The 23,108-nt window shown below is 41.4% G+C and overlaps 1 protein-coding gene across 1 annotated transcript in view; it reads right to left on the bottom strand.

Annotated features, from left to right (window-relative positions):
- LOC138947983 (uncharacterized) overlaps window positions 1-17,169 on the bottom strand; it is a 627,639-nt gene extending 610,470 nt beyond the window's left edge. Inside the window, exon 1 of the mRNA XM_070319509.1 lies at window positions 16,932-17,169. Coding sequence (XP_070175610.1) covers window positions 16,932-17,142 — 211 coding nt within the window. The 5' untranslated portion in view covers window positions 17,143-17,169. The remainder of the gene's footprint in view (window positions 1-16,931) is intronic.
- Window positions 17,170-23,108: the final 5,939 nt, after the last annotated feature.

Genomic DNA, 23,108 nt, shown 5'->3' with positions numbered 1-23,108 from the left:
CATCATCATAACCATTATCATTATCATCATCAGCAGCAGCAGCAGCAGCGGCAACAGCAGTAGTTACCATTTATTATTGAAAACACGCTCTCTCTCTCTCTCTCTCTCTCTCTCTCTCTCTCTCTCTCTCTCTCTCTCTCTCTCTCTCTCTCTCTCTCTCTCTCTCTCTCTCTCTTTATCCACACTATAAATACCATCCCTACCTAAACAAAACAAAACAGCTATACGGCCAACGTTCCATTTTCTTGCCAGCTTGGGATCGGACAGACACCTGTTTTGATTAAACTAAGAACTAAGTTATTTTTTTCTGTTCGTGGTCTCATATTATTATTCTTTCTATCCATCCTAAAGATCCCAAGGTCGAAATACTTGTGAATACTTTGGTTACAATAGATAAGATAAGATAAGAACACTTTAATGTCCATTTTCATTTTACACAAACATGGAAATTTATTTTTTCCCACCACATCCCATTTCTAATAAGACAAACACACAATGTATTTGATTAATCATTCCAATGTATAACCTTTCTTGGATGTTTTTCTTTCTTTCTGTCTGTCCTTTTCATTACAGCTCCCAAGAATATCCGCGCATCTATGAATGTAATCAAGCTTGCATAGTGCTTTTAGTTATGCGCTATAGAAATCTCCTTAATAAATAAATAAATTTCGAAGATTGTTTCCTCTCTTTCTGAATCATCTTCGCTTGTCTTCTTCTGTACAAAAAAACTAACCTTAACCGCACAATAGTTGCAGAGACGTTCTACGAGGCCGCGGAATAATACATTTCGATGCGTCGATGAATGTAATCAGGCTTGGTCTGGTCGGATTATGGGTTACTTTTCTACGGACCGGATAGATCGAAAGCAATGAGATCTGGACCGAAAATTTGTCAACTTAGGGATGCATGGGTTAACATTTAGGGCGATTGTTGTCTGAAACAATAGCGAGGGTAGGCTGAAGATAACGAGTTTGGTAGACGAGATACGTATATACGCACGACTTGAAATGGAAAGGTTCTGAAGCGAGACTTGATCTACAACTTCTAAGAACTTTGTTTGAAGGAAGGGTATTAGCGTAGATGAACTTTCCGTGTGAGATGACTTGAATTAGTCCTCGATATGGGGGCCCGGTAGCTCAGTTGGAAGAGCACTGGACTTGTGATCCTAAGGTCGCAGGTTCGAATCCGGGCCGGAACAGACACGGGTCAACTTTATGTAGAGACTCATAGACGGTATCCATGTTCCACCTCCGTGTCACCACTGTGGCACGTAAAAGACCTCGGTCATAAGTGCAGGTGGCTGATGAAGATCTGAACACGCATACACCTGGGTTGCACGACTCTGTTGCTGCTAGTTTTCCACTGACCCGAATTTCCCAGCGATGGGACAATAAAGTAATGAAAATGAACAAATATTCCCTTCAGAACAAAGCCTCCGCTTCAAGTTACTACCTGAAGCACAACTAGATATAAAACATATTTGTTGGAAGGATAGTTATGTGTGTAGATGGACTGTCTGTGTGATTTAACTTGACTTTTTGGAGGATCAAAATCGCTTGTTTAGTTAAATGATTCTGATTTCATCGTTTTCCAGAAGACGGGTTCAACATTACTCTCACTTATATGTTGTCTATATTTTCGTTTTCATTTTCAAATAAATTATGATTATGATTATGATTTATTGAACATTTCGAAAAAGAATGGATATAAGGCTGAGGGTGGAATTGCCGTGTAACTTATTTGACGTTGTTTTGTTCATTCTTATTGCAACCTATGGCCCTCGCTAAAAAAAAAGTTTCCATCTGGAGCAAGACGATCTAAACCTTTGTGAAACTGTGTTGAAAGGACAAGTGTGAGTGTGTATGAAATGTCCGTGAACTTGATTTGACTTGGTCCTCTACATTCCTATTGGAACCGATTGCCTCCTAAAAACTTGAAGGATGGGTATGGGATGATTTTCCGTGTGGGTGAATTTGACTTGATCCTTTTCCTTCTAACTGACCATATGGCCTTCGCTATATATATGCGTCAACGTGGGATGGATGTGGGTCAAATGTCCGTGTAACTTAATTTGACTTACTCCTCTTCATTCGTATTGAATCGCTACCACTTTTCACTTTGACCGATTCAGTGCGGTACTTGCAGCTTCTCCCAGCGTATTCAATGGTTTCAGGCTAGATTTTTATCAAATTCCCGCGTATGAAAAGGACTAGACTTTCGGAAGCCTGCATGACTGTCTGTTACGCCTATGTCTATGTATGTCTGTCTGTCTGTCTGTCTGTCTGTCTGTCTGTCTGTCTGTCTGTCTGTCTGTCTGTCTGTCAGTCTCTCTCTCTCGATCTCTCTCTCTCTCTCGCTCTCTGCGCTGCCTCCCTCTCCCACCCCCACCCCTATCTGTCCGTCCTCAGTCCAACCACCCCCAAAACGAACCTCTCTGTCCCCTGTACACTCACAATTCATCAAACAGTAATCCGTAGCGTATTGATTTAGAATATTCCTGCCCCACCCAATCCATCATTCTTGTGCCCTAGCACGCATCAGCAATTATCTATTACCAATCAACAGACACCCGGACTGTAAAGCAAACTCGTCTGGCAAATTATGATGTATGAGTTTCATCACAAGTTGATAACCTTCTGGCGTGTCAGATCCTAATGCTGGCCAGCCCAGAGGCTTTTTTTCGCCACTAGCGTAATATTGTGATGGATCGTATTCCGTGGGAATCATTGGCGGACTTTGGGAGGTCTCCGTTTCATCTCGGAGTGTAACCTCCCAGCTCTTTTACTGTCTGCAGACTCCTCTCCTGAACTGTCACCCAACCCCTGGCTACGACATCGTGAACGAGGTGGAGCAGGGAGGGGTGGGGGTGTTGGTGCGGTGGTAGGGGGGGGGTTACTATGAGGAGGTCTTCTGAACTCTTCTACTGTAGACATCCCCCCGCCTTCCCCAACTCCTCAACTGTCTAAAGCCCCTCTGTCTTGCCTACTCGTCAAACCATTCGCGTTTCTTCTGTTTTTGGTCCAGAAAAATTGATATTTTGACCAAATAACCTGTTGAAACAACAATCCAATTTGAGATTTTCTTTAAAACAAAACAAAACAGTCCAATGTACACGACCTCAGTCATGTAGAACAAATACCGACATTTGCTGCCTTCTGCAAAGAACCTCCAACGTATTTCGCAGCGACGGAACAAACAAATAACATCACACAAATTGTTAGCAAAAATAACAACCAACCACTCCTCCCTCTTACAAAAACAACAACAAGTCGCGTAAGGCGAAAATACAATATTTAGTCAAGTAGCTGTCAAACTCACAGAACACGTGGAATTGACAAGAAGAGCGGGGTATTCGTTGCGCTGAGAAGGATAGCACGCTTTTCTGTACCTCTCTTTGTTTTAACTTTCTGAGCGTGTTTTTAATCCAAACATATCATATCTATATATTTTTGGAATCAGGAACCGACCAGGAATAAGATGAAAGTGTTTTTAAATTGATTTCGAAAAAAAAAATTTGATAATAATTTTTATATATTTAATTTTCAGAGCTTGTTTTTAATCCGAATATAACATATTTATATGTTTTTGGAATCAGAAAATGATGGAGAATAAGATAAACGTAAATTTGGATCGTTTTATAAATTTTTATTTTTTTTTACAATTTTCAGATTTTTAATGACCAAAGTCATTAATTAATTTTTAAGCCACCAAGCTGAAATGCAATACCGAACCCCGGGCTTCGTTGAAGATTACTTGACCAAAATTTCAACCAATTTGGTTGAAAAATGAGGGCGTGACAGTGCCGCCTCAACTTTCACGAAAAGCCGGATATGACGTCATCAAAGACATTTATCAAAAAAATGAAAAAAACGTATGGGGATTTCATACCCAGGAACTCTCATGTCAAATTTCATAAAGATCGGTCCAGTAGTTTAGTCTGAATCGCTCTACACACACACACACACAGACACACAGACACACAGACACACACACACACGCACATACACCACGACCCTCGTTTCGATTCCCCCTCGATGTTAAAATATTTAGTCAAAACTTGACTAAATATAACAACAAAAAGCACTCAACAAAACCAAAACAAAACGAGAATTGGAGCGAGGGAACAAACATTTATTCAATTTTAATCATGACAAGAACAATGCATGTAATCATCCATGCATTGTTCTTGTCATGATTAAAATTGAATAAAGTTTTGTTTAAACAAAGAACAAACATCGAGTGAATAAACCTCCCCCGCCCCCTCCCCCACCAGACCCATCCGTTCCTATTGGCTGTTGCAATGAGGAGCAAAATCATGGCCATGTTCAAGAGCTTGTCCACCACAACACACACACCCAACTCTAACCACCACCGCCACCACCACCTCCACCTCCCCCTCCCTCTCTCCATTCCGCTGATCTTCACCCACACCCTACCGTTGTCTCATTTTCAGTCAATTACTAACTTCATTTCCCAAACCAGGAAGAAAATGTCGACACGACGTGTATGCTATGATCTGCTTATATGACACGGGAGGGGACTGTTATGAAATTGTATTACCTAGTCACGCCTTGATCCTGTCTTTCCGAAACAAACTGGGACAAAGTCCATTACTTTAGGAGCGCACTGTTCCAAGAACTGTGATCAGACCCTCGTCCGTTGTGAAAGAATGCTTTAAAGGCAGGAGTTATGTGTCAGTGTTGATTATGCAAAACAGACACTCTTGTGAAATTTCATTATTCTTTTTGTTCAGCTTGATAGGTCTTCTTCAAATCTTCGTTTTGAATATGTTAATTCCCAGCATACATTTCTCCTTACCTGTACCTTAAAGATGAACATTAAAAAGCTTAAGCTTACGCACGCACGCACGCACGCACGCACGCACGCACGCACGCACACACGTACACACATAAACACATACGCACGCACGCACGCACGCACGCACGCACGCACACACAAACGCACACACATACACACACACACACACACACACACACACACACACACACACTATCATCCAAAATTGGCGGTGGGAAATGAAGAGCAGAACAGGAAAAAAGAATAAGACAAATAAAAGAACAAAAAATGTGCATGAAAAACTCATACATATTCATGACACAGGCAACGCCAGCAAGGGTTTTGTGGGCTGTCTTCTTGATCCCAGTGTATTTTGGCTCGCTAGTCCCAAAGGAAGTCGTGAAATGCAAGTTAACTAATGTTGTTGCGCTTTTTCATGCTTGCACCATATGGCTGTGATAGCGCTCTACTGGTCTTGTTGCTAAGATATTGCTCAGAGCAATTATGTGTTGCTACTTTTTTCTTCTACTTTTTTTCGGTGTTGAGAGAGAGAGAGAGAGAGAGAGAGAGAGAGAGAGAGAGAGAGAGAGAGAGAGAGAGAGAGAGAGAGAGAGAGAGAGAGAGAGAGACACAGAGACAGAGAGACAGAGAGCGACAGAGAGAGAGAGAGAGACAGAGACAGAGATAGAGAGAGAGAGAGAGAGACAGACAGAGAGACAGAGACAGAGAGAGAGAGAGAGACAGACAGACAGAGACAGAGAGAGAGAGAGAGACAGAGACAGACAGACAGACAGACAGACAGACAGAGAAAGACCGACAGAAAAAGACAGACAGACAATGAGATATATATATAGAGAGAGAGACGGATGAACAGCCAGACAGCCAGACAGACTGACTGACAGAGACAGAGTCCGGGACACAGAGTGAGCGAGAGTGAGAGAGAGAGAGAGGGGGAGAGACAGACAGACAGACAGACAGAGGGAAAACCACAGAGAAAGAACTAGACAGAGAGAGACAGAAAGGCCGACATAGAGGTGAAATCAAAAAGACGATACCGAATAAGAGATAAACAGAACCCTGGACCAAGACGTTGTGAGATGATAGCAATTCAACGGTGTGCGCATTTTTTGTCTTCACGCCTTATGTCTATGACAAGTGGGTTTTTTTCGACTTTGATCGATTGTAATATCTACGACACTTGGTTATAATGCTAACCGTATGAATATGAAAACGAACGTGTTTCCTCCTCATCCTACCCTCCTTCGCCTTCTTTCTCTTAATTCTTTCTCTTGATTTTCATCGTTTTCCTCCTCCTTCTTCGTTGTCATTGTTTTCTTCACGTATTCATTGGTGCTGATAGCCAGCAATGCATATCTCACTCCAAGATGTGTGTGAAGTGCATGTTTAACAAAACTGATAGAATTAAAGAGTTCCTAATATTCTAATTCGCGTGTGATCAACTGTTTCCAGCTTATTCAAAGGAATCGCACTTGGTTTTTTTTCTGTTTCTTGAAATGGGATGTATGATTGTATTGCTTTTGACCGTGTCTGGATTCTTGACCCTTTGTTCATTAATGTTGTTGTTGTTGTTGTTGTTGTTGTTGTTGTTGTTGTTGTTGTTGTTGTTGTTTGTTGTCGTCGTCGTTGGCGGTGTCATCATGAACATTTTCAACACCGCTTCTACGGTGAAACATCTCATTTTACCACAGGCATACTGCATCTAAACAGCAGTAATATCATTAGAATTCTGGGGAAGAGCAGTGGTAAAAAGTTGGTGGTGGCGATAGTGATGGATTACGGAGAATGGTAACTAAAAAAGCTTGCATTATTTATTTATAAAGGACTCATCCGCGCTGTATTTATAGGCAAGTTGAGATGTAGCTTTAGTCAAGGAATTGCGTTTGTGCCTAGCGAGTCTAACCAATTTCTAAGGTGTCCCTTCTCCACTGTTGTAACGTAATTACGTTGATTACTTTGCCCACGCTGTGCCATTGTGGATGTGACTACAGTTACACTGGGGCTCAGACATAATCTGAGGGGAAGACAATACGCTCGGAAATCGAAACACAAGTACAGTCAGCCTTTATTGCATTAAAGGTACATGCCTCTTTTTTTCTCTTTTTGTTGTTGTTGTTGTTGTGACATTCTGTTTATTTTTTCACACGGACACATTTCTTTACGACTTTACCATTCGTTATTCTTTTTTTCTTTTTTTCTTTTTTTTCCCACTTATTTATTTTTTACAAGGACAACACAAGCAAACAATGAGGACATTATGAACGTACTACCTGCTTAATAATACATGCCTTCTCGGGTAAAAAATAGTGTTTACCACTACAGAACGGAGCAGGTTATTTGTTCTTGAACCTGATGAGTTGCGTTGTTTTTTCTCACTTGGGTTGACTTACACACATTGCTAAACTCGGATATTACCCAGCTATGAGTCTTCTGGGTCGATCTTTATACGATGAATATAATGACGAATAGATGGTGCCTACCAAATAAAGTGTCCGTTCGAAATAATGCCTTTTTACCATTTGCGTCGTCTTCTCTATACATGCGCTTTTTGTGGTAAAAGCAAGTACCTCAGAGCTCATTTTCAACGCAACACGATGGTCGCTTGATGCCGGTGATAAATGCCACTGAGCTTTTATTGCTCACCCACCGTACGTACGATGTGTCTGTAAACACCTCCGCGCAGAGGGGTTTTACCACCAACACAGCAAAGATAAAGAGAGAACATTTTCTCGGCTCGCGCGGCAGCAAGCACTATGTCTATAGACTGCACCTAGCTTCACACGTACTCGTCATCATCTCTAGTCATCTCACCATCATCGTTGTATCTTGACAAAACAAGTCGATCAAATTCCGTGGAGTCGAAAAAAGACAACCAAATCGGGCTTGTTTGAGTCTAAGCTAGAACACATGTTTAAGTTTACATTATTGTAATTCAATGAGAATAAAACATTATTTAAATCAATACATGCCAATCGGTCCCAAGAAGACATAAACATGACATAGTCAGTCGCTTTCAAGGAACACAACTCTTCCACAAGGCATAGAGTTATTTCAATCAATCAATCAATATGAGGCTTATATCGCGCGTATTCCGTGGGTACAGTTCTAAGCGCAGGGATTTATTTTTTTATGTTTTAATTTTTTATTTTATGCAATTTATATCGCGCACATATTCAAGGCGCAGGGATTTATTTATGCCGTGTGAGATGGAATTTTTTTTACACAATACATCACGCATTCACATCGGCCAGCAGATCGCAGCCATTTCAGCGCATATCCTACTTTTCACGGCCTATTATTCCAAGTCACACGGGTATTTTGGTGGACATTTTTATCTATGCCTATACAATTTTGCCAGGAAAGACCCTTTTGTCAATCGTGGGATCTTTAACGTGCACACCCCAATGTAGTGTACACAAAGGGACCTCGGTTTTTCGTCTCATCCGAAAGACTAGCACTTGAACCCACCACCTAGGTTAGGAAAGGGGGGAGAAAATTGCTAACGCCCTGACCCAGGGTCGAACTCGCAACCTCTCGCTTCCGAGCGCAAGTGCGTTACCACTCGGCCACCCAGTCCTTGATTTCAGAAAATCGATGTTATCCTGCCCGTACGATGCACACAGCACGTGCTGCATGTACGTATGCAACGCTGCAAATTGTTGCCTTCGATGACAGAAATCATTTCTCATTTGAACTGGCACTATCATTATTTCACTGGTGACATAGGCTACATTCGCATGGTATGCAATATGCGCAAATGTAAAGAGAAAGAAGCAGGTTCGCGGAAGAAAGCAATACATTTATCTCAGTTTGCGACGTAACCAAAGAACTGTTGTGCCGTTAGAATATCAGAGTTCAGCCCTGGGTTATATGGGTGTGTTACTGACAGGTGGCTACTTATTTTTACAACCACAAGCCCAGACGCTTCAATCGTTGTTGGAAGGGTCCTTTCAGGAAGATGCTTTCTGTTGAGGTATGTCTGTCTGTATGTGTTTGCCTGTCTGTCTGTCTGTCTGTCTGTCTGTCTTGTCTGTCTGTCTGTCTGTTTGTCTGTTTGTTTTTCTGTCTGTCTGTCTATTTGTCTTACATATAAAGAGTGGATGTGAGTCTGTCGGTCTGTCTGTCTGTTTGTCTGTTTGTTTTTCTGTCTGTCTGTCTATTTGTCTTACATATAAAGAGTGGATGTGAGTCTGTCTGTCTGTCTGTCTGTCTGTCTGTCTGTCCATCTGTCTCTTTATTGTCTAAAATTATAGTAGACAATGTTCGCATACCTCTTACTCATTTCTAATCTGACATGCTTGTGATATTTGTTTTCCTTATGATAGCTCTGGGTTAATATGATGAGCACAAATAATTAAACTACCAACCACGTGTGGGAGCTAGCAGTGGGGTCGGATTGGTTGAAAGTGAGGTGTGTGTTTTATTCTCATTAAGTATACATTTACACCAATCCGAACCCGCGGCTGCATGGCTCCCACTCGGTTAGTAACTTTCTTGTGGACGTCAGCCGCTAAGGTCTATTTAAAATCTGGCTTATTATTCTGTTTTAGGCAATGGCTTACATTGCAAACAGCTAGGGTGCCTTTGAAGATACATTAACTCCCGTGTTAATAATCATGACATCGCCGCGCGCACCATAGATCCGTCCTCGCTATCACGTGGGCTAGGACCATGCTTTGACAAGAACATTGCTGATCCCCGGGCAAAGTGAAATTACTGTCCTGATTTTGTTGGATTTTTTAAAATATGTTCAAACAATTTTGAGTTACGGAATAGATTCACCACGATAATCCCACTCTGCGCTGACGACCGGTGGGCTGTAGGTTGGTTAATGCCTGCCAAAGTGGAATGATGGGCTTTCCCCATGTGAAGGCCAGGAATGTTCTGCTGTGGTTTAACTGATGGCTACATGAGACGGAACCTTGAATCACTAGCTGGCAAGCCAGAATTCTTCTCTGTAATGAGCGTACCTTTAAACACTGCATGACTAGCCTACCAAAGCTGACTTCTGCTCTGCAAGGAGGGTACCTTTACACACTGGCTAGTCTAACAAAGCTATGTTCTACTCTGTGAGGAGGGTACCTTTACACACTAACTAGCCTACCAAAGCTGTCTTCTACTCTGTGAGACGGATACCTTTACACACTGGCTATATAGCCCACCGAAACTATCTTCTATTCTGTGAGGAGGGTACCTGTAAACAATGGCTAGCCCACCAAAGCTTTCTTCTACTCTGTTTGTTTGTTTGTTTGTTTGCTTAACGCCCAGCCGACCACAAAGGGCCATTTCAGGGCGGTGCTGCTTTGACATATAACGTGCGCCACACACAATACAGAAGTCGCAGCACAGGCTTCATGTCTCACCCAGTCATATTATTCTGACACCGGACCAACCAGTCCTAGCACTAACCCCATAATGCCAGACGCCAGGCGGAGCAGCCATTAGATTGCCAATTTTAAAGTCTTAGGTATGACCCGGCCGGGGTTCGAACCCACGACCTCCCGATCACGGGGCGGTTCTACTCTGTGAGGAGCGCACATTTAAGAACTGGCTAACCTACTAACGTTATCTTTCTCTGCTGGGACGATACGTGTAAACACTAACTAGCCCATCACAATTATCTTCTACTCTGTGAGGAATTCGAAGGTACCATCAAACACTGTCTTACCCACCAAAGCTACCTTCTACTCTGTGAGGAAGGTACCATCAGACACAGTGACTGCCTTACCCACCAAAGCTGTCTTCTACTCTGTAAGGAAGGTACCATCAGACACTGGCTTACCCACCAAAGCTGTCTTCTACTCTGTAAGGAAGGTACCATCAGACACTGGCTTACCCACCAAAGCTGTCTTCTACTCTGTGAGGAAGGTACCATCAGACACTGGCTTACCCATCAAGGTTGTCTTCTACTCTGTGAGGAAGGTACCATCAGACACTGGCTTACCCACCAAGGTTGTCTTCTACTCTGTGAGGAAGGTACCATCAAACACTGGCTTACCCACCAAGGTTGTCTTCTACTCTGTGAGGAAGGTACCATCAAACACTGGCTTACCCACCAAGGCTGTCTTTTACTCTGTGAGGAAGGTACCATCGGACACTGGCTTACCCACCAAAAAGCTATCTTCTACTCTGTACTTGTAAACACTGGGTAGCCCACCAAAGCTATCTTCTACTCTGTACTTGTAAACACTGGCTAGCCCACCAAAGCTGTCTTCTACTCTGTACTTGTAAACACTGGCTAGCCCACCAAAGCTATCTTCTACTCTGTACTTGTAAACACTGGCTAGCCCACCAAAGCTGTCTTCTACTCTGTACTTGTAAACACTGGCTAGCCCACTAAAGCTATCTTCTACTCTGTAATTGTAAACACTGGCTAGCCCACCAACGCTGTCTTCTACTCTGTACTTGTAAACACTGGCTAGCCCACCAAAGCTATCTTCTACTCTGTACTTGTAAACACTGGCTAGCCCACCAAAGCTATCTTCTACTCTGTAACTGTAAACACTGGCTAGCCCACCAAAGCTGTCTTCTACTCTGTACTTGTAAACACTGGCTAGCCCACCAAAGCTATCTTCTACTCTGCACTTGTAAACACTGGCTAGCCCACCAAAGCTGTCTTCTACTCTGTAATTGTAAACACTGGGTAGCCGACCAAAGCTATCTTCTACTCTGTACTTGTAAACACTGGGTAGCCGACCAAAGCTATCTTCTACTCTGTACTTGTAAACACTGGCTAGCCCACCAAAGCTATCTTCTACTCTGTGAAGAAGGCACCATCAAACACGGGCTGTCTTCTACTCTGTCAATAAGGCACCATCAAACACGCAGACCTGTTTACCCCCATAAGTGTTTTGGAGTAATGCTCAGCCCCAAAATAGTAATCCTGGCACAAAAATAGTAATCATCCAGCATTCGTCGCCAATTACAACGCACATGACAACTGTGTCTGAGAAACGCAATCATGCACATATATCCATCATTCACAAACAAAACACATCAGTCAGTTTTTGTAGTCATCATAATTTCAAAGAAGATCACATCAAAAGCACATGCATCACTGATTCTTTTTCTTTTGCTCGTAGTAGGCCTTTTTCAGTGTGTCAAGCGCTTCTCTACTGTACTTGCGCTTGCCGAATGAGTGAGGGCGAGACTTCACCACTAGAATAAGGCTCTCCAACGTCTCATCAGACAGACATGATCTCTGGTCAGTCCTGTGCTTTTTCACCCCATTTTGCCATTGAAAAAACCAATGCCAAACATGTGAAGTGATAAAAAAAAAAATTAAAAAAAAATGTTTTACATTTTTTTTATTTATGAAAATCGTAGTCTTGACACGGATAGCGGAATGGCGTATTTTTTTGCAGAAAATCGTAATAAATTACGCCAAAATCGTAAGGGTATACAGGTCAGAACACGGGCTAGCCCACCAAAGCTGTCTTCTACTCTGTGAAGAAGGCACCATCAAACACTGGCTAGCCCACCAAAGCTGTCTTCTACTCTGTGAAGAAGGCACCATCAAACACGGGCTAGCCCACCAAAGCTGTCTTCTACTCTGTGAAGAAGGCACCATCAAACACGGGCTAGCCCACCTAAGCGATCCGGACGGAAGCGCCGGTCAGTCAGTCTCGGCTGCGGTCCATCGAGAGGAAATCCTCCTTTTCCCTGATGACTTGCTTACTTACCTCCCAACGTGTCCGGACCGCGGCGGTTCAGATTAGTGTGGCCTGCGGGCGGAAGAAAATGGTCATTACTGGGCAACGAGCTTGTCAATCGATTGTTTGTTATCGCCATTGCTGCCGGGTACTTCTGATGGTATCGTTTCTACGGAAACGTTTAAAGAAACTGTGTAGTCCTTTTTACATTTGATCAAGTTTTGACTAAATGTTTTAACATAGAGGGGGAATCGAGACGAGGGTCGTGGTGTATGTGTGTGTGTGTGTGTGTGTGTGTGTGTGTGTGTGTGTGTGTGTGTGTGTATGTGTGTGTGTGTGTGTGTGTGTGTGTGTGTCTGTCTGTCTGTCTGTGCGTGTGTGTGTGTGTAGAGAGAAATTCAGACTAAACTACTGGACCGATCTTTATGAAATTTGACATGAGAGTTCCTGGGAATAATATCCCCGGACGTTTTTTTTTCATTGTTTCGATAAATATCTTTGATGACGTCACATCCGGCTTTTTGTAAAAGTTGAGGCGGCACTGTCACACCCTCATTTTTCAATCAAATTGATTGAAATTTTGGCCAAGCAATCTTCGACAAAGGCCGGACTTCAGTATTGCATTTCAGCTTGGTGGCTTAAAAACTAATGAATGAGTTTGGTCATTAAAAATTGGAAACTTGTAATTAATTTTTTTATTATTAAACGATCCAACAATAATTTCATCTTATTTTTCGTCATTTTCTGATTCCAAAAACATATACATATGTTATATTTGGATTACAAACAGGTTCTGAAAATTAACAAGAAGAGCAAACGCTCGATCGAGTCACTTTCGCAGTTCTGAATATTATATGAGGCATCAGATGGACAGGAAGAAATTGCTATTCACAACACAATGAGTCACGTTCACATAAAATTTGAGCCCGGTCACTTTTATAGTTTCCGAGAAAAGCCCAACGTTAAGTTGTGTGTTGCCGAACAGAAAAGGCTAGTTATCTCCCTTGTTTTTCTGATAACGTTCGTAAAAGGCTACAGATGTAAATACTTTGATGTAAAGAATAATCCTACAAAGTTTCAATCACATCCGATGAACTTTGTCAAAGATATAAAATGTCTAATTTTTCCTTTGACGCTGACCTGTGACCTTGAAAAAGGTCAAAGGTCAACGAAACCATCGTTAAAGTGTAGAGGTCATTGGAGGTCACGATTAAACAAAATATGAGCCCGATCGCTTTGATAGTTTCCGAGAAAAGTCCAACGTTAAGGTGGTGTCTACGGACGGCCGGCCGGCCGGCCGGCCGGACAGACTAACACTGACCGATTACATAGAGTCACTTTTTCTCAAGTGACTCAAAAATATGAAAATTATGATTAAAATCGATTTGAAAACAATTTAATCTTATTCCTTGTCGGTCCCTGATTCCAAAAACATATAGATATGATATGTTTGGATTAAAAACAAACTCAGAAAGCTAAAAAGAGTAGACATACAGAAAAGCGTGTTATCCTGCTCAGCGCGACCACTACCGCACTATTCTGCATGGCTTGTCAATTTCACTGCCTTTGCCACGAGCGGTGGACTGACGAAACGACGAGTATGTGGTCTTGGTGTAAAAAGCAGTGCGTTCAGTTTCATTCTGTGAGTTCCAAAGCTTGACTAAATGTTGTTATTTCGCCTTACGCGACTTGTTTCTTTCTTGTTATTATTTTTTCTGTTTTCTTTCCTTTTTGCTGTTTGAGAGAAATCTGAGAAGGGCGGTAACCAGTGTACGTTGGGCGAGGTTGGCGGTTGTCACTGGTACTGGTGATAGCATTCAGGAGAAAGTGTTAATTACGTGTGTAACGTGCTTGTGAATCCATTGTTTGTGTTCGCCGTGTTGGGGTGTACTGGTGGTACCATTTCTCCGGAAACATTAATTTTGTCCTATCGTTGTTCAATAGAAAGAGGAGAAGGGAGACTGTGTTAGTTTGGTAAGTTTTGCGTTATATTCATTGTTTGTGTTACTGCCGGACATTCGGGTGGTACAATTTCTTCGGAAATGTTGAAGGTGAATTAACTGTCCTTTTGTTGTTGGAGAAAGAGATGAAAACGGAGCCTTTAAGTGTAAGTGGAGATTGGTACTAGTCGCTGGCACAAGTGATACTATTTCAACCATGAATGGATTATTTGTGTTCCCTAAGGCTGTGCCATTTCGCCGGAAACGGTAATACGCCCATGCTGACCTTTTATTTTGCTAATCGATTGTTTGTGTTCGCCTTTGCTAACGGGTACTGCAGATGACATGTCCTTTCGCCGGAAACGTTTAAGGAGTTTGTTGTAATTGTTGTTGTTGTTGTTGTTGTTGTTGTTGTTGTTGTTGTTGTTGTTGTTAGAGAGAAATCGGGAGGGGTGTGTGTGTGAGAAGGGGGGCGGGTAAGTGTAAGTTGAATGAGATTGTCGATTGTCACTGATATTGGTGTTTGGGAGATGGTTGTCACGCGCTTGTGAATCTACTTTTACATTTTGTCTGACAAACTGTTTTAACATAGATGGGGAAGCGAGAAGAGGGTGGTGGTGTATGTGTGTCTGTCTGTGTGTGTGTGAGTGCATGTATGTGTGTAAATGTAGAGTGATTCAGGGAAGTCTACTGGACCGATCTTCATGAAACTGTACATGATAGTTCCTGCAAATGATATCCCCAAACGTTTTTCTTCTTCATTGTTTTGATAAATGTCTTTTATGTGGTCATATCAGGCTTTTTGTGAAAGTTGAGGCGGCACTATCACACCCTCATTTTTTTTATCTAAAATACTTGAATATATGTGCGTTTGCTGACCTTTTGGGTGGCTTTTTGAAAGTAACGATGATGGACTTAGGACATGTTCTTATATATTGTTGCATGGCGATGTTGAGGTGGCTGGTATCACATAATGTACGAAAAACAGTCCTGTGTCTGTTAGAAAGTGGTGGAAGCACCCTCGTGAGGTCAGATAAATGCTGTGGCATGAGTAACAAGCCAATTATATTTATAAACTAACCACCAAAGCTGACGTTTCTACTATGCATTCACTGCAAGAATGTAGGAAGCTTGGCTCAAATTGCTGCCGACGAAGAAGGCGGTAAATATATAATTTTCGGCTGAATTGCTTCAAGGAAATTACCGGTCTTTTCGTGTCGACGTTTCGCTGTGGTGTACCTGTGCAGAGAAGAAAATAGATGCCTAGTGTTGGAATTAAAGTGTGTGAGAGGGGAGAGAAGACACGAAACAATAGAGGATGTGACTGGTGTAGCCTGAAGCAAAGCAAAATCATGTCGGAATGGTTTGCTAGACGATATTCCGAAAGCATAACTCTGTTGTGGGTTTTATTAGCCGTGGAGAACGTGCGCCCCTTCTGAGTTGGTAGAGTACTGGACTAGTGATCCTAGGGCTACGGGTTCGAATTCAGGCCGAGACGGACATACATTGTGTCAACTTTATGTGCAGACTCAAAGACGGTATCCATGTCCCACCTCAAGTCACCACAGAGGCACGTAAAAGACCTTGGTCATTCTGCCATAAGTGCGGCTGGCTGATTACACCTATACACGCACACACCTGGGTAGCGCGACTCTTGCTGCTGCTAGCTTTCCACTTGGAGGAAGCGACACCATTTTCCCAGCATTGGAATAACAAAGTAAATAAATTGAAATGAAACGAAAATACCGTGAGTCAAACAATCAAACAACGGAAGGATTTTATATTAATACAAACAGAGGAACCCTAACAACGGTAAAGTTGGACTCACAGGTCTTATAAAAAGGTGATGAAAGAGAGGCCAGCCGGGTCTCAAAAAAGACCAAAAAATGTAGTACGAGAACGGTCAACAGGTACGCACTCCAAAAATAGGTCTTTTAAAAGAAACGTTCTTTTTAAAGGAAAAACAAGAAGGTCCTCAAAAAGGAAGAATCATAGTACCAGACATATCAGAAAAAAAAGAATGAACTATAGCTATTTATTGTCTTTTTGAAAACAGACATTTGCCTTCAGACCTGCCTCCCAATTACAGAAAGGCATAACACCAAGACAGACAACCATAAAACATAAGATTGAAGGCCTACTCCGCCTCGCCTCACTGTCCCAGATCTGATCTGGCTTTTACACGTAACAAGACCATCCCCCTACTTAGTCACATACTAAAAATAACATATATATGCACAGTGGTTTTGTTGTCGTTGTAAGAATTAGCATCGGAAATTAATTAATTCAAAGATTACAACTCATCACAGCAAGCATACAGGTAGTAATGTTTAGTATATGAAGAAGTGGAGGCATATATGGTCTTATCCCAAGCTAAAGCCTGGCAAGACCTGAGACCCTGGGTTGAACTGTTTTCACGAGGCGGAGTTGGCCTTCAATCATCATTTCATATCAATAAACGTATCCTTTTTTTTCTGAAATATATAATATATATAATATTATGCCTATTTTTGTTTGTACTCACTCCGATAGTGATCCACGTGGGCAGACTCTTGCAAGTACGCCTGTCCGTCCTCGTACGATGTGTTGTACAGAAAGCACGTGCGATGCAAATTGTCCATGTCAAAGGACCGGCAGTCAAAGTTCACTTCCTCCACGCATGTGCGCGCGCAGGTCTCTGTGCTAGAGTTCTGGAGAATCCTGGAAGGTTGCGTCGACAGTTGCAACTCTGGCATGCGGATGTACAAACTTCTGAATGTAGACAAGTTGACTGGAAGAAAGACAGAGGCAAAATATATTTAAGAAAGTACTATTATGAGACGGTATTCACAATGCAGTTTCTGGAACAATATTTGCACACACACACACACACAAACACACACACACACACTCACACACACATACACACAAACACACACACAAACACACACACACACTCACACACACCCCACACCCCCCACACACACACAAACACACAAAGCATATAAAGCGGAATTTGATATATCAGATTTAAATGTTCAACACGTTGATCATGAAACACACACACCCACACCCACACACAGACACACACTCACACACACAAACTTCCGCACACACACACACATACACACACACGCACACACACCGCATATTTCTCGCCTTGTCACACGTAGCTTCGACGCTTCCCTATCCCCAGCAGTGTTTTTTTGCCACTCAAGAAATGAAGTTGTGTAATTTATCGCGTAGAAAAGCACGTTCTTAAGGTTGTCTGTGAATGTCAGAAAGAGAGTGAGAGAGAGAGAGGGAGAGAGAGAGAGAGAGAGAGAGAGAGAGAGAGAGAGAGAGAGAGAGAGGCAGCGGTCGGATTTTCATTAACTTGAGAACACTGAGCCATAAAACTTCTCGTTTTCCGTCACGTGTCCTAACTTCCTTTATCGCTCCCTCTTAAAGGCTCAAATACTATAGCACGTGTTGTTGGATGACAATTTGACAGCTACGACATTAAAACAAAATCTACTTAATACACACTTATCAGGTTTTCGCCCTTGTCAAATGACGCAGTAGCAAAGAAACCAACAAAGAAACAACAAACACTCTATCATCTGGCACTTTCAACTGTAAATGCCAGCTAGGTTTACGTTGAAATCAATATGACATCTTAAATTAATACCATCTTACTGTATGCTGTTTGGAATCAAAATTGCTGCTGCACATCTCGCAATCTTGCAATTTAATTTATGTTGGAATCCAAGTTATAACCTTTAGCCTTGCCGACCTAGCAATTAAATCCGTGCGCATACTTATATACACACGAGTTCTATTTAGCCAACTAAAATACAATGATGTTTGTTCTGCCAGGTAGTCTGTGGTATGTAACACAACAATAATCAAGTATGATCCAGCTAGCTATGCATGCAATGTCAGTGTTTTTTCAGCAAACAACCGAGTCTGCAAGATCGAAAGATAAATAATTGTTGGGTCACGTACACTAAGCGTTTGCTTGAGTACGTGCCTTATCTGCTTACTTTTCATTGATGCATGTTATGAGTTTTAAACAACATTTTGTTCAAATCAAAAATGAATTTTGGCTACAATACGTGTTATAAAGCTGCAGTTTACTTTAACCTGCACATATTCTGACAGCCACGAATCGTTGACCCCAATTTAAAGATGTGTGTGTGTGTGCGTGTGTGTGTTCGCTAAATGTGGTCATGTAAATCATTACTGATCTGTGTAGATCCAAAAACAAAGAGACTGCCAACGTTCCAAAATTCAGAATAAAAAAACAAGAAAGGTAGGTTGTTGGAACGTTTGTTATTGACAAAACAATACATTCACACATATTTCGACCCAAGGATCTTTTAAGTGAACAGACAAACAAATATTCACACAAAACTGATCTGTGTAGGCTGTTATATATGACAAAAGCATCAATCAAGTACGTAACATTAACAATACCAGACCCGACAGCCATTCAGTGAAAACTCTCACACACACACCCACCCCCCACCCCACACACACACACACACATACGCACACACGCACGCACGCTCGCATGTACGCACGCACACACGCACGCACACACACACGCACGCACGCACGTGCGCACGATTGGATGCACGCACGCACACAAACACACACACACACACACACACACACACACACACACACACACACACTTTAAAACAATCGACAGCCTGGTTACTAGTTTTTTCTTTGCAGAACGGGCTTTTTGCAGAATCAATGTTGCAGATTGATTAAAGCGACACCAGCAGAATGAATAAGACGCAGGAAGAGGCCAGCCTGTTGAGTTGTGCTAAGCTGAAGAAGGGTCTTATCCAATTCTCCTAAAAGCCTGGACAGTTGTGCAGGGGTAAACACAATCGTGGACGCGGTAAGGACAGTGTCTTTAAGTCAAAGCCAGTATAATTATGCTTGACAGTATGCAACCCTGAAAGTCCAACAAATGTAGTACTCGCCTTTGGCTAGTGATTCTGACAATTTACTAGCCAGAGAGCAAACTTTACAAGTAAAACCAACAATTTGTTTTAGCAACTGTACTCGCATTTGGCGAGTAGACGAACATTTCTACTCGCCACGTTTAGGCCTGGTATTCAAGTATGTGCTAAATGGCAGAGCAGTCAATTAAGGGTCATACCCGCAAGCAATGTCAGGGTCTCGTTAACATAAGCCGGGTTTGCCTAGGGGTCGAAAGGTAGCTGCTGGCAGCTAGCTATACAGCGGAATCCCGTTTGAAGCCCCCGTCCCCACCCCCTTCTCCTCCCCACCCCACCCCACCCCCATTGAAGACTTAATTTCGACTTCATAATACCTTGCATTTTCAGACAGTTAGTTCATAATCTCTGCAAATATACTGGGTGAAATTGAAGAAATGTGTCCACAACTCTAAGAAGCTGTTGCTCATGTGTGGGCAATAAAATGGTCTAATAATTATTTCGACTTTTATTCCATGATTTTATCGCATCTATATATATAATATATATATCTTATACATATATTTATTATTGACATATGATGTGTTATGTCTCTGCACACAGTTTCTCACTTTACTTAACAAGAAAAGAAACACTCTGTCTGCGTTGTCCAGATGTGTGCTGCAGACATTTCGAGCGTCTTTATACTCAAAGTTTGACTAATGCTGCAATCAGGATGTCACTCTTTGACTTTTCCGAAGAGTGTGCCTGCACATTAGGACAAAAGGCATAAGTTCAAGTTTGTGCTTTTCTATTTCAAGGCTAATCATACTCCGTTAGGACCGTATACTTTTTCATTGTAGCTATGTGTGTCCGGTATTAATGTATCATAATTATTTGTTCACAGAATGTGTATCTTTGTAACAAGATATCTAATACAGATATTGCTTTTGTTAATCAAGGCAGCAGACAAATAAGTGGGCTTTTTGAAGGCAAGTTCACAGTCTCTTTACTCATATTTCAAATCATTTTGGCGCGGCCTCTGAAGAAAACATAATGTTGTTGTTGATGTTGTTTTTGTTGTTGTTGTTGTTGTTGTTGTTGTTGTTGTTGTTGTTGTTGTTGTTCCTTTAAAAATTAACCGTCCAATGTCGTTTGTGAAAGTTATGGCGAAGTAAATTCAATCATGAAATCCCTTTTTCTTCGTAGCCGTTTAACCTTATCATATTTCATTTAATCAAGTTTGTGTGTGTCAATATAATATCTACCCATGTAACGCACCCAGGATACTTGTTTAGCTTCTGCTAATCAAGGCAGCAGCCAACTACGTGGGCTTTATGTGGGTAATGTCACCGTCTCGTTACCAACAGTTCCTATTAACTTGACCTCAACAGAAAACATTTTCATTCCTTTAGAAAATTAATAACGGAAAGTCATTCCTGAAAGTTATGACGAAGTTAATTCATTCATGAAATCAACTTTAAATCTCCGCCACTTTATCTCTGATTTTATTATATTTCATTAAATCAGTCTACAAATTACATATGAGAAATTTACAAATTACATATATAATTACAGGCTGGAGTCTACCCCTGGGAACACAAAGAACTAACTAAGCTCGGACATAGAATTTGTTTCATTTCTTTTCAATCCTGAAAATGTATTCAGTTGTGGTTCTTGTGCTCAAGTCTGATACACGATACGCAAATAAGGGCCTAACGATTCCTGTTCTTTACATTTAGTCAAGTTTTGACTAAATGTTTTAACATAGAGGGGGAATCGAGACGAGGGTCGTGGTGTATGTGTGTGTCTGTCTGTCTGTGTGTGTGTGTGTGTGTGTGTAGAGCGATTCAGACCAAACCGCTGGACCGATCTTTATGAAATTTGACATGAGAGTTTCTGGGAATGATATCCCCGGACTTTTTTTTCTTGTTTTCGATAAATGTCTTTGATGACGTCATATCCGGCTTTTTGTAAAAGTTGAGGCGGCGCTGTCACACCCTCATTTTTCAATCAAATTGATTGAAATTTTGGCCAAGCAATTTTCGACAAAGGCCGAACTTTGGTATTGCATTTCAGCTTGGTGGCTTAAAAATTAATTTATGACTTTGGTCATTAAAAATCTGAAAATTGTAACAACAACAACAAAAATTATAAAAACGATCCAAATTTACGTTCATCTTATTCTTCATCATTTCCTGATTCCAAAAACATATAAATATGTTATATTTGGATTAAAAACAAGCTCTAAAAATTAAAAATATAAAAATTATGATCAAAATTAAATTTTCGAAATCAATTTAAAAACACTTTCATCTTATTCTTTGTCGGTTCCTGATTCCAAAAACATATAGATATGATATGTTTGGATTAAAAACACGCTCAGAAAGTTAAAACGAAGAGAGGTACAGTAAAATGTGCTATGAAGCACAGCGCAACCGCTACTGCGCCAAGCAGGCTCGTCACTTTCACTGCCTTTTGCACTAGCGGCGGACAACGTTCAGTTTCATTCTGTGAGCTCCACAGCTTGACTAAATGTAGTAATTTCGCCTTACGCGACTTGTTTTATTTCTCTCCTTAAGCAATCTGTGAACGTACATTAAAAAATATCTTGTATAATTTGTGTCTCGTGCTTGAATTACAATTTCAAAGGTCGGTATAATAAAGTAATCGTTTTGGGGGGACTATTTATCAGCAAATAAGTGTTAATGTTTTATGTTTTCTACGTTGTTTCTCAAGCACTCTTCTATGTGTGCGATCATGTGATTGTTGATTCGCTCACTTATCCACGATACATTCTTAGACATTTCATCGTCAGTGGTTTTCTGGAAAAATCTGATACCCAAAACTCAAGTTTTATTTGTTATCTTGACAATTATCACTGTCCGCCCTATTTTATTTGTTATTTCTGGCCTCAGCACTCATGAAACTTACACAAACGTTCACTTTGAACACGTGTATTACTTTTACAAGTGGACATCCGTCTATATTTATGCAGTCCAACGTTACCATATGTGTGCGCAAACTTTCGAAATATTATTTTTCAAGAAACCTGAGGTAAACATTGCTTTTGGTAAGCAAGGCAGCAGCAAATCGACCTCTTACGGGTAACTCCTGTGGTAAAGTAAAGTAAAACGGGAAAAGTTCGAATAACCTTGTCCTCAAAAGGCAATTTTTGGGTCCTCTGGAAAATTCATTACGCAACGACATCAATGTTTTGACGAAGGAAATTCACCAATGACTTTGCATAGACGATATCCCTAACCGTATCACATTTCGTTAAATCAGTCTAGTTTCCATAGATGAACTTGTAATGTGTGTTAGTTTAGCACAATGTTATTTTGTTCCCAAACTTGAAAGAAGAAAACAAGAGTCCTAGGATCGTTTCAGTAAAATAAGCTAGTACTAGTAGCCGTAGAAACAGGCTTTCCGAGGTCAATTTGTCAATTTCTCCATTACTGCAAGTTCAAATTAATCTCGCTAGACGGGGTGATTATTTGACAAGTGAAAGGTCTTTTGTGCATAGGTAAATTACGTAAGAAGGAACTGCTTTAACCGTTGAAATTGAATTTTAGAGAACGTTCCCTCTCTCAGAAGTTCCGCAGAAAACAAACTGGATTTTTTTGTCTTTTTTTCCCGTCTTTACACCTGTTATGTTCCTTGTCCCGTTGTGCTCTCACGCCGCTCCGTCCCTGCACTCACTGTTCCAACCACCTCTGAATTTCGTTCCGCTGTCAGACTTGTCGATTTTACAGCCGCTCCAGGGGGGGATGTCGGGTCGCTGGAAT

Source organism: Littorina saxatilis, linkage group LG15 (genome assembly GCF_037325665.1).
Source record: "Littorina saxatilis isolate snail1 linkage group LG15, US_GU_Lsax_2.0, whole genome shotgun sequence".
Taxonomy (NCBI): domain Eukaryota; kingdom Metazoa; phylum Mollusca; class Gastropoda; order Littorinimorpha; family Littorinidae; genus Littorina; species Littorina saxatilis.
Note: the sequence above shows the minus strand (reverse complement) of the source record. Positions and strands in the feature narration are given on the sequence as shown.